Source organism: Anopheles funestus, chromosome 2RL (assembly GCF_943734845.2).
Source record: "Anopheles funestus chromosome 2RL, idAnoFuneDA-416_04, whole genome shotgun sequence".
Lineage (NCBI taxonomy): Eukaryota > Metazoa > Arthropoda > Insecta > Diptera > Culicidae > Anopheles > Anopheles funestus.
In genome coordinates, this window is record NC_064598.1 from 70,370,291 (window position 1) to 70,384,855 (window position 14,565).

At 39.8% G+C, this 14,565-nt stretch overlaps 1 protein-coding gene across 7 annotated transcripts in view; it reads right to left on the minus strand.

Annotated features, from left to right (window-relative positions):
• The window catches only part of LOC125764116 (leupaxin), a 57,465-nt gene that overhangs the window by 11,896 nt on the left and 31,004 nt on the right, over positions 1-14,565 (minus strand). For 4 of the 7 annotated variants that reach the window (XM_049427997.1, XM_049427993.1, XM_049427998.1 and 1 more), the window contains exons 2-6: positions 6,599-6,735; positions 5,062-5,278; positions 4,867-4,999; positions 4,671-4,774; positions 4,015-4,106 (exon numbers count right to left, since the gene is read on the minus strand). In XM_049427997.1, the coding sequence (XP_049283954.1) occupies positions 4,015-4,106; positions 4,671-4,774; positions 4,867-4,999; positions 5,062-5,278; positions 6,599-6,735 (683 nt within the window). Of the gene's footprint in view, positions 1-4,014; positions 4,107-4,670; positions 4,775-4,866; positions 5,000-5,061; positions 5,279-6,598; positions 6,736-6,928; positions 7,200-8,761; positions 9,013-11,517; positions 11,606-14,565 lie in introns of those variants that run through there. The other 3 variants (XM_049427995.1, XM_049427994.1, XM_049427996.1) reach the window with 3 other exon arrangements.

Sequence of the window (14,565 nt, forward strand, 5' to 3'; positions counted from 1 at the left end):
TTCGCTGACGTGCGGGGGAAACATTGAGAAAAAGTTCCTTAATTTAAAACGAAGATATAGAATATGATTTTCTTTTGATATTTTAATAAATTTAACTATTTAAAAAAAAGTTTCATTTCCTTATAGTTTCATAAGAGATGCAGCTCATCCCGTCACTTATAATGATGGCATGGTTAATAAAATTAATATTACAACCATGCGAATTAGACCACAGCGAAGCGTTCAGCGCGAGTCTGCCGATCCCTTTTTGCACAGTTTTGCTCCTGTTAATTAATGTGCCGAGTGGGACGCTTGGACGACCTGGGATCGTGAGAAGAAAGACACATAAAACACAACCCAACAACGACCATAATAAATGAGTATCTAAACGACGACAGCACGGCGACGACGACGACGACGACTGTGGCGGATTCATTCTTTTGCTTGTTTGAACATTTTTGTTCGTCACACTGCCACAGCCGGAGAGTTGTGCCGGTGCTGCAGGAGATAGATTTACAAACTACAAATGATATATCGGATCCATTTCAATTGATGTCTATTAAGATGTCCACACGCAAGTTCGAGGTTACGCGAGGTTCGTGTTCTTGCGTTGCGGTTCCGGTTTTCAGTCAAGGTTTCCCATTTATTCAAGGATTTTTCTTCTCTACATCCGAAATTTTGTTCAACCAAAAACATTCTCATCTGTCACGTGCCGGCTTCTAGTCTACATGATCAAAAAATCCTTAGTATCCTGCATGTGAGTTTGCGTTCTTCTATTATTTATTACATATTTTTCATGGTATTTTTCCGCCAAGGACATCAATTATAAAAACAACGTAATATTTGATTGAAAATTATTCAACGAAATATTAATTACGCGCTTACTGAAACTTCAACATTAGATGCTTTAGAAAACACGCGTGCTGATGCAATTACCTACAGTACACATGGTTTATACAAATGCAAAGAAAATGCGATTCGAAATTATTTCCCTCAGCCATGAAAATGTATGGCAGCTGTTGCTTGGGAAATGGGAAATCTGTTCAGCTGGGGCCTAAGCGGAACTGCTTTACTACAGACATGAAATGATTTATTTATATTCGATAGTAGTATGAAAATATATGTTCGTTTCGTTTCTTCGAGCAGGAAATGACCTACCGAACAAGAAGGGGTTGTAGATGTATAAAAAAAAACCAACAATCGGAGCAAGAAAAGGAAGCACCGGAACAAAGTTGGAGGAAATATTTTAAGACTAGTGATGTGAAATGGTATCCGATCTGATGCCATTGCCAGCAAGAAGGAATTTATGGAAAAACGCACGTTCATTACGTGAATTAGAAGTGCAAAACTAGAGCGAATTAAACAAATCACTGAACTCAAGCGCATTGGAACTGTGTGCAATAATGTCAAAACATTATTTATTGGTTCGTTACTCTGATCTATCTTTGATTGTCGAATTTAATGGTTCGTTGTCCTAAACTACGGCAAAAATATTATTTTAAGAAGAGCGTTGTAGAATACATGAAAAGAAAATAGATCTCCAACTAGGGGATCTAGGGGATCCAACTAAGGGGAAATTTTAAAAGGAAAAATACAGTCTGCAATGTTTTAATTTTCTCGAAACTTCAACAAAAGTGCAACCCATTAACTAAACTTTTACCCATACAAAAAAGCAAATGGTCAAACGCTTTATTTTATTAAATGAATGTTCGGAAATCGATTCTTTAAAATATCTCGAAAATGCGTGCCACGATTGACTTTAAATTATATAAAAATTTTTGGTACAAAAAGTGTAATAGTTCTTCATGAGAGTCATCATTTTAAAAAAGCATTCATTGTATTTTATGGGCAAAATACTAACATATTTTCAGCTAACTAGCATAACAAAAAATACCTTTTCTAACATTGAACGTTCACATCAGTAGATGCTGGAAACTTATTTTTTGTTAGTACACTTCAATTTTTATGAATTTTTGCAAGGAAATATTTGTGAAAAAACATATAATTAATGTTTTGGATGTAACTGATATTGCACATGCAACGTAATACTATAATTTAATCTTTACTGCGTTAATCGACTGTCAAACAAACTGTCTACACGATGAACATTTTGAATGTTTGGTAAAACAGATTAACATAAACAATCCGCTACAAGTGTTTGAATCCGTTGCAAGCGATTCACTTCACAAAGTGTGCAGAATTCATGCCTAGTTCATCGTAACCGACAGCTAATCTGACAACACCTTCTCCATCGCAGACATTTAGTGCAATCATTAACGTCAAGTTAGCTACGGTCAGTGATCGTGATAAATTTCGCCTCACAAACAGATGTGCTAACAAAACACTACTTGGCAGTGAATTTGTCGTTTTGCGTTTGGAAACACACAGTGACGCTTCACCCACCGTTTTCTCGGATGCTCAATCGTGACCTTCTTCACGGGTCCCCCCTTATTCTGCCATTCATGGTCGGGGTTTATTCTTACCATGCGACTTTTGGGACCAGGAACCATCCGCGGTACTGGGAACGTAAATAAATCGAAAATAATTATGACCGCACACCATCATCGGACGAACAAAACGATGGCGGGAAAACCTTCTACGGTGGTTGCGCTTTCACAAAATAAAGTCCTATGGCACTGCGAGACTCATCATACGAACAAGTCACGGTTCCATACAACGGACGTTTAATGCTTCGTTTGACGAACGAACGATACGTTAAAATTAGAAACAATAATTTATTGCTAATGCAACGGTTTTAGTAACAGGAGAGTCAAAATTATAATGGTCGTGATGTATGCCAACCGAATCCATTTAATATCCAATCCGATTTGCTTAAACTGTGCCCATCGTGAGGTGTATCTAATTAAAAAAATGTAATCCAAAGAGTGGGGGCGGCTCGGTGGTGCATGTGATAAACGGCGCCAGTCCACACGGCCGGACCGGGTTCAAATCCCATCCGGACCGTCCCCCCGTAGCAAGGACTGACTATCCGGCTACGTGGTAAAATAAGTCTAGTAAGCCAGAAATGGCCGGCGTGACCTGTAAGGTCGTTAAGCCAAGAAGAAGAATCCAAAGAGTGTGTATAAAAGATCTCCAGAAAAGAAACAAGAAAATTAATTTGTAGGTCGAGTTAGAAGAACGAGAATTGTAATGAAATGTTTCAAACCCATTTCAAAATTATGGTTCCTGCATATAATGCATATTTTGAATATTTTAGCTCAATTAGACTATAAAAAAATTTCACGTTGGAATGAAAATCATTCAAATGCACTGGTTGGAGTGTACCGAACCTTAGGAAGATTAAGTGTGTAAGTCCTTTGGCATCAGGCCCTAACCATCGAACCGTTTAATAAATAGAGAAACCATCACAAATTGAAGCCAAACATCAACCGTCAAGTACAACTGCCAAAAAGGTGTTCTATATGTACTGTAAGATATAGTAGAAAAACCCTGCACACTTCCGTTCCGTAACTGGGGCCCGTAACGGTATTGCTAATGAACCGGGGCACAGATTAACAGGTGAAACTTGCAGTGGAATTTCCGCCACACTCGGCAATGTAACGAAATCATAGAACTGAAACCGTTGACAGGCCACTGTCATAAAACTGTCACTACATGGAGGCGCATGGTGTTTTAGCACACCCGCCCACTGAACTTGACCGTGGGTCTAACGTTTGCGCCATTGTAAAACTACCCGAATGTCGAGATGGAATGCGACTTCTTTAACTAAAAAAACCCACAACAAACAGATACAACAAGATATTCGCTACGTATTTGAGTGCAACTGTATTGAACAAGAAAACACCCACAAAAGACACCCATTCCAAAGGTATAATTAATCATTGCGTGATGAAAAACTGCCTCCCACTTTCATCTTGATAAAAAAATAGGGGCAGAACGTACCAATGCCGTCGGATGCCTGTTTGAATGCCATTTGGAAGTGTGCAGATTTTTTTTTAAGTACTTCACAAATTTGCCCCGCGGTGAGAGGAGGCAAAGGAAATTTGAACATAAACAAAGCGCAACGCAACTTACCTTGAAATCCGACAGTGACGCCATCAGATCATCCAATTCCTTCGTGGCCGACGAAGTGTGCGATTCGTTCTGGGCCAGCTGTTGTTGGTACACTGAATGAGAGAAAAGGCAAAACGACAAAAAATAGAGAGAAATTCATTAACTTCATTTGGGGGGCGACATTTTGTACGAAACATGCGGCGTGCTGTGGGGATTGCATACATTGCAGGCGCTTACGAATGTTTCGTTGAGTTGCCTTCTGTATGCAATTACAAGCAGCATTACAAATGAATGAAAATGGCGGTAAAACATAAGAAAATAAACTAAACAATTACAAATTGCCTAATCAAATTAAAACACCTAAAATAAATATAAAACTTATATGTTAGAATTAGTTACTGATTTTGTAATTGTTTGATGGAATGTGATAATAATCTTTGTAGATAAGTGTAGTGAGCAATTTTGTCTCTACTTATAAAATACTTAAAACGATTGATATCTGAATTGTTTTCCAATACTTTTTTTAAAATATTCTGTAATTATTTGTCTTCAGTTCCCTATGTGCAAGATTTTACTAAATTAAAATAATTTGCATTTAAATGTGCTTGATTACATTGGATGATTAGTGATCTTATCTTACAATAAATGTAAGTTTCTGTTAAGTCAACTGTACTTACTCTGATTTTGATACTGTGCACTTGGTGTACCGGTAAGCTTTTCGGTGGTCGTTTCACGAACCGTTATCGTGACTTGTCGACCGGGATGGTTTGCATTTTGATTCCTAAAACGACAACGAATATAGACGAGTTAGACACTGAATCTGTAACTATTCGCCCAAACTCAGACGACATGCGTCACATCCAATCCACTCACCCGTGTGGAACCGCATATATTGGGTTAGAGTGCGCATTGCTTAACTCCTCCAGCAAGCTGTCTACCGATGGTCGCTTAATGCTATCATTAATGGCATACGGAGATGGACTAGTGACGATGGCGTTATTAGGTTCTGCAATTAGAAACAAACAAATTAGTGGAACTGTGAAGAACGGGGAACGTTATTCAGCTTACGTTTTTCGACGACATTGCCGTATCGAGCACTGCTCAAATCCTGCAGCAGCGAGTCCAGTTCGGAAAGGTTGCCGGAAGCGGAGGTTTGCAACTTCTGTGGAGTGCTTGATCGTGGCAAGGAGTTGTGCGGTGTCGTCGACCTAGGTAGCGATCCATTGTAACCGTTTGTGGCACGCGTCTCAGTGACCGTTTTAGACGATGTGTTTTGATATGTTTGCTATAATGAAAAGGAAGAAAAGATCACATTATTCAATGGGTTTTTGTTTAGTAGACACACCTAATGTATCTTAAAACTACAGTGCGAAAGGTAAAATAAATTATTTTGGCGGTTTCTTCAAAGCGAAAGGGACGCCTTTTGGAACAGATCCAAGTTCCCGTCATTGGTGACAGATTTATTCACACGAAAGTTGCATATGTCTGTCATTCAATCTATCTGTTCTTTTCGTTCGAGCTTGCTTCAACAAAATGCTGTTGCCTATGTTGCCTACTCATGTATGAAAAGCAAGTGTCGTTGGTGTTAGTCACGTGTATACGTCTAGACGAAATGTTCTACTTCGCTAATTATCTCAATACTAGGAAGACTGTTGGCTGATTCATTCATCTATAAGTAACACCGTTTCGTAGAAGTCTTCATTACATGCATCTTTTTCTCTTATCTTTCAGCAGTTTATCATCAGAGCAGCATAAATGGTAATCGACTACCGTTTAGTGCCATTTCGTGTTCAATCTTTTTTATGAAACCAATTTTCTCTATTGCTAATGAAATCATACGCTTCACTGAACAAAAAAAAAGATTCTTGTAGTCATTACTTAAATAATCAGGTTGACTCCCACTGCCAAATAATCACAACTCATTAAACTTCTTAACAAACGAACGGCCTTATGACGGTCGGCAATTAACCACACAACCTTTACACCAAACAACATATTCCGCAAAAAAGTAGGAATCCACTGACCACCACTGCCTTTTACACAAGGCGCGTAGGATTTGTGTATGTGTGTAACTGCTTTTTTACATTTTTCCCTACTACCAATCGGCCAGTATTGCTGACTCGATGTAAGTCCGGTACCAGGAGCGCACGTTTCAAAGAGACCGAACAGCACCAAGTCATACACACATCCATTCATGCACTTGCACGTTGCACCACGCACACTTTCTGTGGCGCGTTTGACTCACAAAGTGGACGGGCAATGCATCGCCCGGGAGAAAGAGAACCGCCCAATGTACTGAGTACGTCGGGGTCTCCAACGTAAGAAGCATTACGGCAACTGCATTGTGGTCGGAGTTGCTGGCGGACGCATGCGGGATCTCCTCTTTCGTCATGCGCGCACGCATTCGAGAATTGCATCGTTTGCAGTGTTTGTTTGTCGCGAAGTGAATGCACTTGTGTACACATTCAAAGTGTTCCAACGGTCGCACTGCCGTCGCCGGTTAACGGGAGCATCAGCTCTCAATGAACTGCCAACCTTAAGGGTTTTACACTTTTCTAGGTTATGACGCTTATCGCACACCGATCGTACAGCAGCTACTACCTACCGGAATGGGACTGGTCTGTTGCTTGTTCCGGACCCCATTCAGGCTACCATATCCGGGAACAGATGAACCGCCTCCACCACCTCCATGCTGTTGATTGTGCCCGGGAACCGTATTCTGAAGGTCGGCAAGTAGTGCGTCTGGAAGAGTGGGAGGGACGAGAAGAAATAAAAGAAACAGTGTTAGAAAAAAAACTAAGAAACGAATGAATAATGCAGAAAGTAAAACTGGAGCACTGGAACAAGTGACAAGCTTCAGTCACACGGTTTCTCGATCGGATCAATCAGTTCTATAATGCCCCTTATAGGGCACACTTTTCCTCCGCAAACATACCGAGAAAATCTTGACAATTTTCCTCCACACTTTCGTACGTTATTTCTTCCATCTTTGGATCACGCATCAGAGCGCGATTAGGACAGTCGCGCGTTTCGTAAAGTGACACGTTTACTGATGAGTAAGCGAAAACTCAATACACTGGGAACTTTGGCACCGGCTTTCACTGCGACACTTACGGAGAAGCCAAGCCGAGAATGGCTTTGTTTAACAATTCCAGGCTCCTCCGGTGACGACCGTAGCTCAACTGGCGCATCGCGAAACCATCAACAGCGCACAGAACGCGCGATCTTCCCGTTCGTGGCTGTCTCATGCATTTTTGTTGTTGTTGTTTCGCCAACCATGAAGCACCAAGAGAGAAAACGAGGACGCTATATGGTTGTCTTTCAACCCGACACAATCATCATAGATAGCCGGGGTGTACAATCGGGTCGATTACCACCACTGTGAGGTTCTTTAAGGGTTTGTTTGTTGCTTCTTTTTTTTTTACTTCGAAACGAACGATAAACCGCAAAACGGAAGATGACCCAACCGCTGATGACGAACTTTTGCGGAATGTCTCGCGGCCTGGTGGTTCGTTTCGTGCACGTGGAAGAAGATTTTTGTTAATGAAAATAAATGTTACACGCGTTACAGACAACGTTCTGTGGGTAGGTTTGTGTTGGTAAGCACAACCAACCGACTGTTGCTTCTGTTAAGTGAGGTGAGGTCTTATTTTTTTTTATTATTTACGCATTCCCTTCATGGGGAGCGTGAAGGGCACCAGCGTTAGACGATAAGAAAGTGCGCGCACCGATAAAGTGTTAGCACGTTTGTTTTATTGACATATTGGCAATTGCTTGGGTTGAACGAAAACAGCTTAAAGTCTTTTATAAATTTCAATTACTAAATATTTCTATTTTTACCTTCATCATATTAAATTCGTATTACATTTTTATTCGATTTTAATATTAATGGTAATAACCATGTTTAATGTTTTTTTTTACAGTGGAAAAGCTTTAAGTAATTTTTAACTTTAAAATATGATTAAATAGCATATTTGTAAATATTTAAATAAATAGAAGAAACATTAAATTCACCAATAACTGTCAACAAACGTTGTAAAATATAAAAAATATTAAAATTTCTAATTTATTTACAGAACGAGAAGAACAACAGAATCATAGAATAAAAAATAAAATATAAAAGAACAAATAAAAACGATGAATAACATCATGACTTTTGAGAACAATTTACATACGACTACTGCAGTTTGCATTTTGATTGGTTGTGCACATTAGTGAATGAGTTCAACAACGTGCCGCCCGCTGCGCTATAAATATCAAACCCGATCGACAGCAATGAAAAAGAGAGTGCAATTTAAAACCCATCACGACCCAGTTACGGACCTATCAGATCAATTTGATACGCATCCGAGATGGGGCTCGACAAGATGCAAAAATATTGATTCCCCGATGGCCTTGCTTGGTGCGGGGTTGCTACTGATGTACGGTAACTTGCACGTGTCCGGGTCACGCAGTAGCAATGTGCACCGGAAAAGTGGAGCAAGTCACAATCGTTGATACGTTGCACATTTGGTTGGGGGATTTTTTTTGATTGATGGTAGTACGGTAGAGCGCAGGTGAGAGATATCTTTTGCCGTTTCTTAGGCAACAAGTTCTTCGTAGCAGGATCATTTCCAAATTATTATCCGAATGGACAGAAACTATAAATAACACTTTTAAATGGTTCCGTTTGCTACACCGCACACCCGCCCACAGACGTTGCACATTGCACAGCGAAAGAGCGCAAATTGGGCAATCGACGAAAGCGTACGCAATAAGTCACACTCACCCAAATAATCTTCGAAACCTTCCGACCGACCACCGGCGACTCCTTTCGATGGTGTGTTGCGGGACATTTTTGACGCCATTCTATTGCACACAACGGATGCTTTTTGGGAGTTTTTTTTGCTTTAGTTTGTATTCTACGCGAGTTGTGAATTGGTATAGAAGTTTCCAGTAAAATCGTTTTACTTTTTTATGTTTGCACTGTTCGCAAATGGTTCCGCACTACCGGAACACACGCATTGCTGGGTAAAAGTACTGTTGTTAAAAAATTGTATTTATTTCTTTGTAAACTTAATAGAAAAGTAGCTTATTCGTCGTTTCCAAAGTGATCGTGAGCTATTGAGACCTGACAAAAAAGAACTAACCCGAAGACGATAACAACCACACCCTAACAACTCGGATGAAGATCTACGTTGGTAGAATTTAATTATTGATCACACTTTTTATGACACTCTGAGGTCTCTAGCGGTCACCGCCATAATTATTGCACGATGCAGACACATCTCGAATGCAAGCTGAAACGACATCTCGCAACGCAAAAAGGCGCGGAACAACTGTATTGGTGAAGTCGTACAATAAAGTTCCATAAAAATATGGAAGATGGTAAGCGTTCGCAGTCACTTTACATCACGGTTGAATAAGTTGATGATGGCACTTCAAGTGACAAAAACATAATAGAATAACGTTGGACTTGCTGAATATTTGCAGAACAAAGAGAATAATGAAAAAAAACTAGTATTTGCTAATACTAACAATTTAGACTACAGATCCAAGTTGATCGTTAGGCAGACGTTTAAAATTGCAAAAAAAAAAATTCTGACGTAAACCGTACAACGAGTGCGCGTGCCGGAAAGTACTTCCATCGGTCTGTACCTTACACACCTTGGCACGAAATTATTTTTAGATTCAAAACTACGGAAAACCCACGCAGATATGGGATGAAAATTAAAAACAAAAAGAAAAGAAAACGAAAATACCATTAAATGTACATACAGTATGTAGCAAGCACAAGTGAAGATCAAATTGTGCGAGTACGAGAAAAAAATAATCAATTCTTCGATTCTTTGTCTTACGATCATGGTAATGATCATCGATCTGTACGTAGCAATTTCTGCATTATTGAATAGCAATCGCCATGAAAACATGAAATCTGCAGACGATCGTGAAGAATACTAATAACAAAGTTCCTTGCTTTCCTTTACAACTGACCAATTTTTCCCCATTTCCAACAGTAGCGGAGTTTCATCTATACAAGCTAATCGTACAGTTGGCTCAAAAATAGCTCCAACTTTCTATGACTAATAATGGGTCGTGCGCAGTCGGGACACATTTTCCTCACCCTGCCAACCAATAGAACACACTGATCGGAAACATCTTTCGTGCGAACCAATTATTCCCCACGATTTTCCGCCCCCGGTGGGACACGCGACGAACGAGACCAAGGTCAAGACCTGCAGCACCACACCTCGTTTTACGCCATTGAGTAATGTTTATGTGGAAGACGCATCACGTACGCAGCACACGCACACGGCCCCCGAGCGGCAGCAGAAATGTTCGTGCGAAAAATCGCACACATCGTGATCGAATGAATACGCGTGAATGTCGGGTTCACGCGAGCGTAAACATAAACAAATCCTTCTAGGACACCAGTCAAAACCTACCAATCATCTCGGGGTGCACACATTCAGATAAAACAACGAAAGAACAGCAGGTGAGGAGATGCTCCACACATTTAACCCTCATGCCATGTTTGTGTGACCCGCACAAGAACACAAGACGGTGGCAAAAAAAAACGGCAGCAGCACACACGCATGCCCAAATCCGTCGACAGCTTTGACGGAGATTTGACAGATAAGAAGGTGCACCATATTGTTCTATTGTTGATCGTACCGCTGTACCACGCATCATTGAACATCTCAGAATAAGCTACTTTTCGATAGGGAAATATATTTTTACGACTTCGAGAAAAAAAAGCAACCGAGCACGAGATCTATTTTTCTTCAGGAAAAAAAAACCAACACTTTTGTTGTGCATCTTACACCAGAGCGTTATTCAATGCTCTCGCGACCATGATCTTATTATCGTTATTTCAACTAAAAATATTGCCAACAAACTGAAAACGAAATCTGTGAATCTCTTCTCGTTGTGCTTTTCGCCACTCGCACAAGAACTGTTTCGAGCCAACATCTCACTGTTGGGGAGCATTAAAAGAAAGGAAAAAACAATCAATGAGCAACGTTCGAGAAAAATACACCTACGAAACGTGGCGCGATCTGACTACACTCTCGTGGGTAATGGATTCGATAAAAACCTTCACACGTTGTTGGAATCAACTAAACTACTACTTAACCATATCAACACAACAGAACGCTGGGTGCCATGGATGTTTTTTTTACAACTATGACCAATTTTTATCTAACGAAACACTGAATGTTCACTGTTTGCTACAATGCTTGAAAGCTTTGCTCTTGCTTGATTTAGCAACACTGCGGAACACTTTGTAAACCTGTTATGTTATCTTTTGGGATTTGATAGCACCCTCTTTATCTTTTAACTCTCTTTCACTTGTGTGGTTCAACACTCGTACACACGGCGTTGAGGTCGTGTCGTTTCAGGTTGGCCTTTTACCAATATAAACACGGTTTACTAACAGCAAAATGCGTAATAGTATTTGCAACTAAAGCCAATTTATACGTCACACAGAGGGTGCAAATAATGATCATTAACAATGCGCACAACGATTTTCACTACAACAACAACCTGCGATTGGGATCGAAATAACGCGAGCCTTCACTGGTACCGACCGATCGCCCAGCGGTTTGCACTGATACTACATTAGCATCGGACAGGTTGGCGGCTTCAGCTCGCGCTCATCAGTGACCCATACACACGTAGATGGAAGCTGAGAGCAGATTTTGCAGCATCACGCAAGATTAGACACATTTCGATGTGCGTCGGGAGAGTGACGTGACACGAGCGACACATCAAATGCGTACGATCGGATGCACTATACGTCACTAAAGACGATCTGGTTAAGTGGCTTAAGGCGCAGACATCAGGCACGGGTTACAACCAGTCGTCTATCGGCGATATGTCATACGCCACAAAATCACACTTGTGTTAATACCAACACACTGTTGATGTTTAGTTTAAACAGTTTAATAGCCTTGTGACGACATAACGCTCTGCCAGATTTAGCTAGCGAACTCGGTTTTATGCCATTTTACAACTGCTCCGTAGAGCTTGCTTGTGTACAGTTTTGCCTTCGAAAGGTGTTGCAATATAAGGGGCTACACCATACAACACAGCATCCAATCGCACAAACACCGGCTAATTCGGACAGTATTTCACGCGAGAACCTGCCCGCAGTATATGGGAATCTGCTCTTGCGTTTCGAATCTCTATCGTTGTGATTTCTCTCACAGTTTGATATTTCGATTTTTCGCGAGAAAGAGACCAATAAACAAATCTCCAACATCTTGTGTCCGCGTTTGGGGTGGATTTTCTTTAAGATATGCTCGTTCAGTAGAAGATTTGAGTGGAGAGGATCGAGACAAACTGATCGGCTAAGAGTCAAACGGGGGAGATCAACGAGGTGGACATCACCATCCTGTACGAGATGTCGGATATTCCGTAGATGGATGGTGATAACGAAAGATGGCCAAAGATCGTTGTCCGGTTCAGCAGCAGCAGCAGCAATGGACCAGCTTACGAACTAAGATTTGTTACTATATGGTAATATTAGCTTATTATTTATGGAAGCCAAATTCCTCCGTTAGCTATCGTCAGTGAGGTGGCACAAACTTAGTCATAATGCGAAAACCAGTTAGATCAACATAGTTTGAGGGAGTCACTTAAAACGTCTGGAAGGACACTATCAACATGACATTATGTGATGAATATTACGAACTGGTAAAATCGTTATATTTCCTTGAATTTAATGACCTCGGCATTAAGATTTATGATATTTCATGGTGATCTAGACAAGTACTGATATTTGTGGTACAAGTATTGCTTAACACAATAAAAAATTTTGCGATATATTTTTCTTGTACAATTCACTGCAATCAATTCAACAAAAAGAAAATTAATTACTTTTTGAGAGGGTGTTTAGAGAAATTTTACTTCCAGCTACTTCACTATTCTACCTAGAGAAGAGCAATTTCCAGTGTTAGTCGTTGATTAATTACATTCAGTGTTAACCATTTGTTGATCATTTCTTTTGAAGGCAATCGTGGCAAGAGACAAAAAAAAACTGACGCGACGAAAGAATTCACGACATTTTTCTATCTTTCTACCGCAAAACCATGCGACATTCACCGCGGTTTGTGTTCACCCTTTCTAAGCGCCACACCATAAAGCGGGGACTCACTTTGACATCCAATCCGCCAAAGTAGCCAAAGCGACCGAAATCATGCCGGCCGGTCCGCATACAAACAGTGAGCTGAAAACATGCAAATAAAGCATTGAAACACGATCATTCACTGCAAAGGCTTGCAAAAGGAAATGCGAAAGTAAATATCGTCTAGCGGCGGGAGGAAAAAAAATACCGAGAGCCTTCAGTACTTGCTGAATGGACGAACCGACGGACGCCCTTCTGAGCTTTGGGGGAAAGTGTCGTGTCTTTGTTACTCACGATTTTCCCAACTGTACAACAGTGAAGGAATTTCAAGAACAATAGTGTCGTGTAGCTGACTTACATGGCAGCCTTACGCTAGAATACAAACAAAAGTTTTGTTATTTAAGCTAAGGTTGTTAGACAATGGGAAGCATGAGAGCTTTCGCTTCAGTAAATGAAACTAGAAGATAAATTAATCATTCATATCGTTTCATTCTGGAGGCATAGAAGTGACGGTAAGAGCAAAGAACTGTGGAAAATATTGAAACTTATTTTAATTTATTTTATCATTGACGGAGTTCAATACGGAGTTCATACACATAAAAGCCTTATAATTGTCGCACTACATTCTATCGTATAGCGTCGCTTTCAAGCGTTATTACATTGTTATTGCGATCTGAAAAAGACATTTTTTCTGTTTTTTTTTAAGATAACTATCTCTATAAGAAAGAGTTTTAATTTTTATTAAAGTTTAATAATTTTTTTTATTCATTACTTTTCTATGATACGCTCATAATAACAAAATCATAAAAGCTTCGGAATTGAAGGAGATTTTTCTTAAAAATTGCTAGTCAACCAGGAAAAACTTAATCATTGGTGAAAATAGAGAGAAAAGAAAGAAACAAAACATAGTAATTGCATAACTTCCGGCGTTTCAAGCCGTAGATACAATCCAACCGAAAGAGATTAGTTACAGTAAACTAATCCACTTATGCCACTAACGTTGTAGTAACAAAGTCATCTTTTCATTAATTTCAAAATTTACCAAACTTTAGATATAACAAAAATACAGTTTTATGATTATAACGTTTTGAAGATACTTCAACACTTACTATTCTAAATTAAAGAGTGAATACTGAGAGAAATTAAATACACCGATAAATTCTACAATAAAAACAATAAATGTACACCGATTATGATATGTTGCCTGTTGCAGCAAACTCACTTTTCCACAATAACCTTTTCAAGGTTTAAATCGCAGTCAAGATAAAATGTTCGTTAAACTTTCAAGGACTTGATCACTACGTTGCGAAGCAAATCAATACTCTTGTGTATTTCTTGCCATTTCTTTTTCTTTAACGCTCGAAATCATATCTCACACTTCCGCTTCAATGTGTTCGCAACTAGAATACACAACTTTTACCCATTAGTTTGCTCTACTGTTGGACCAAATCTTTCTGAAGAGACTT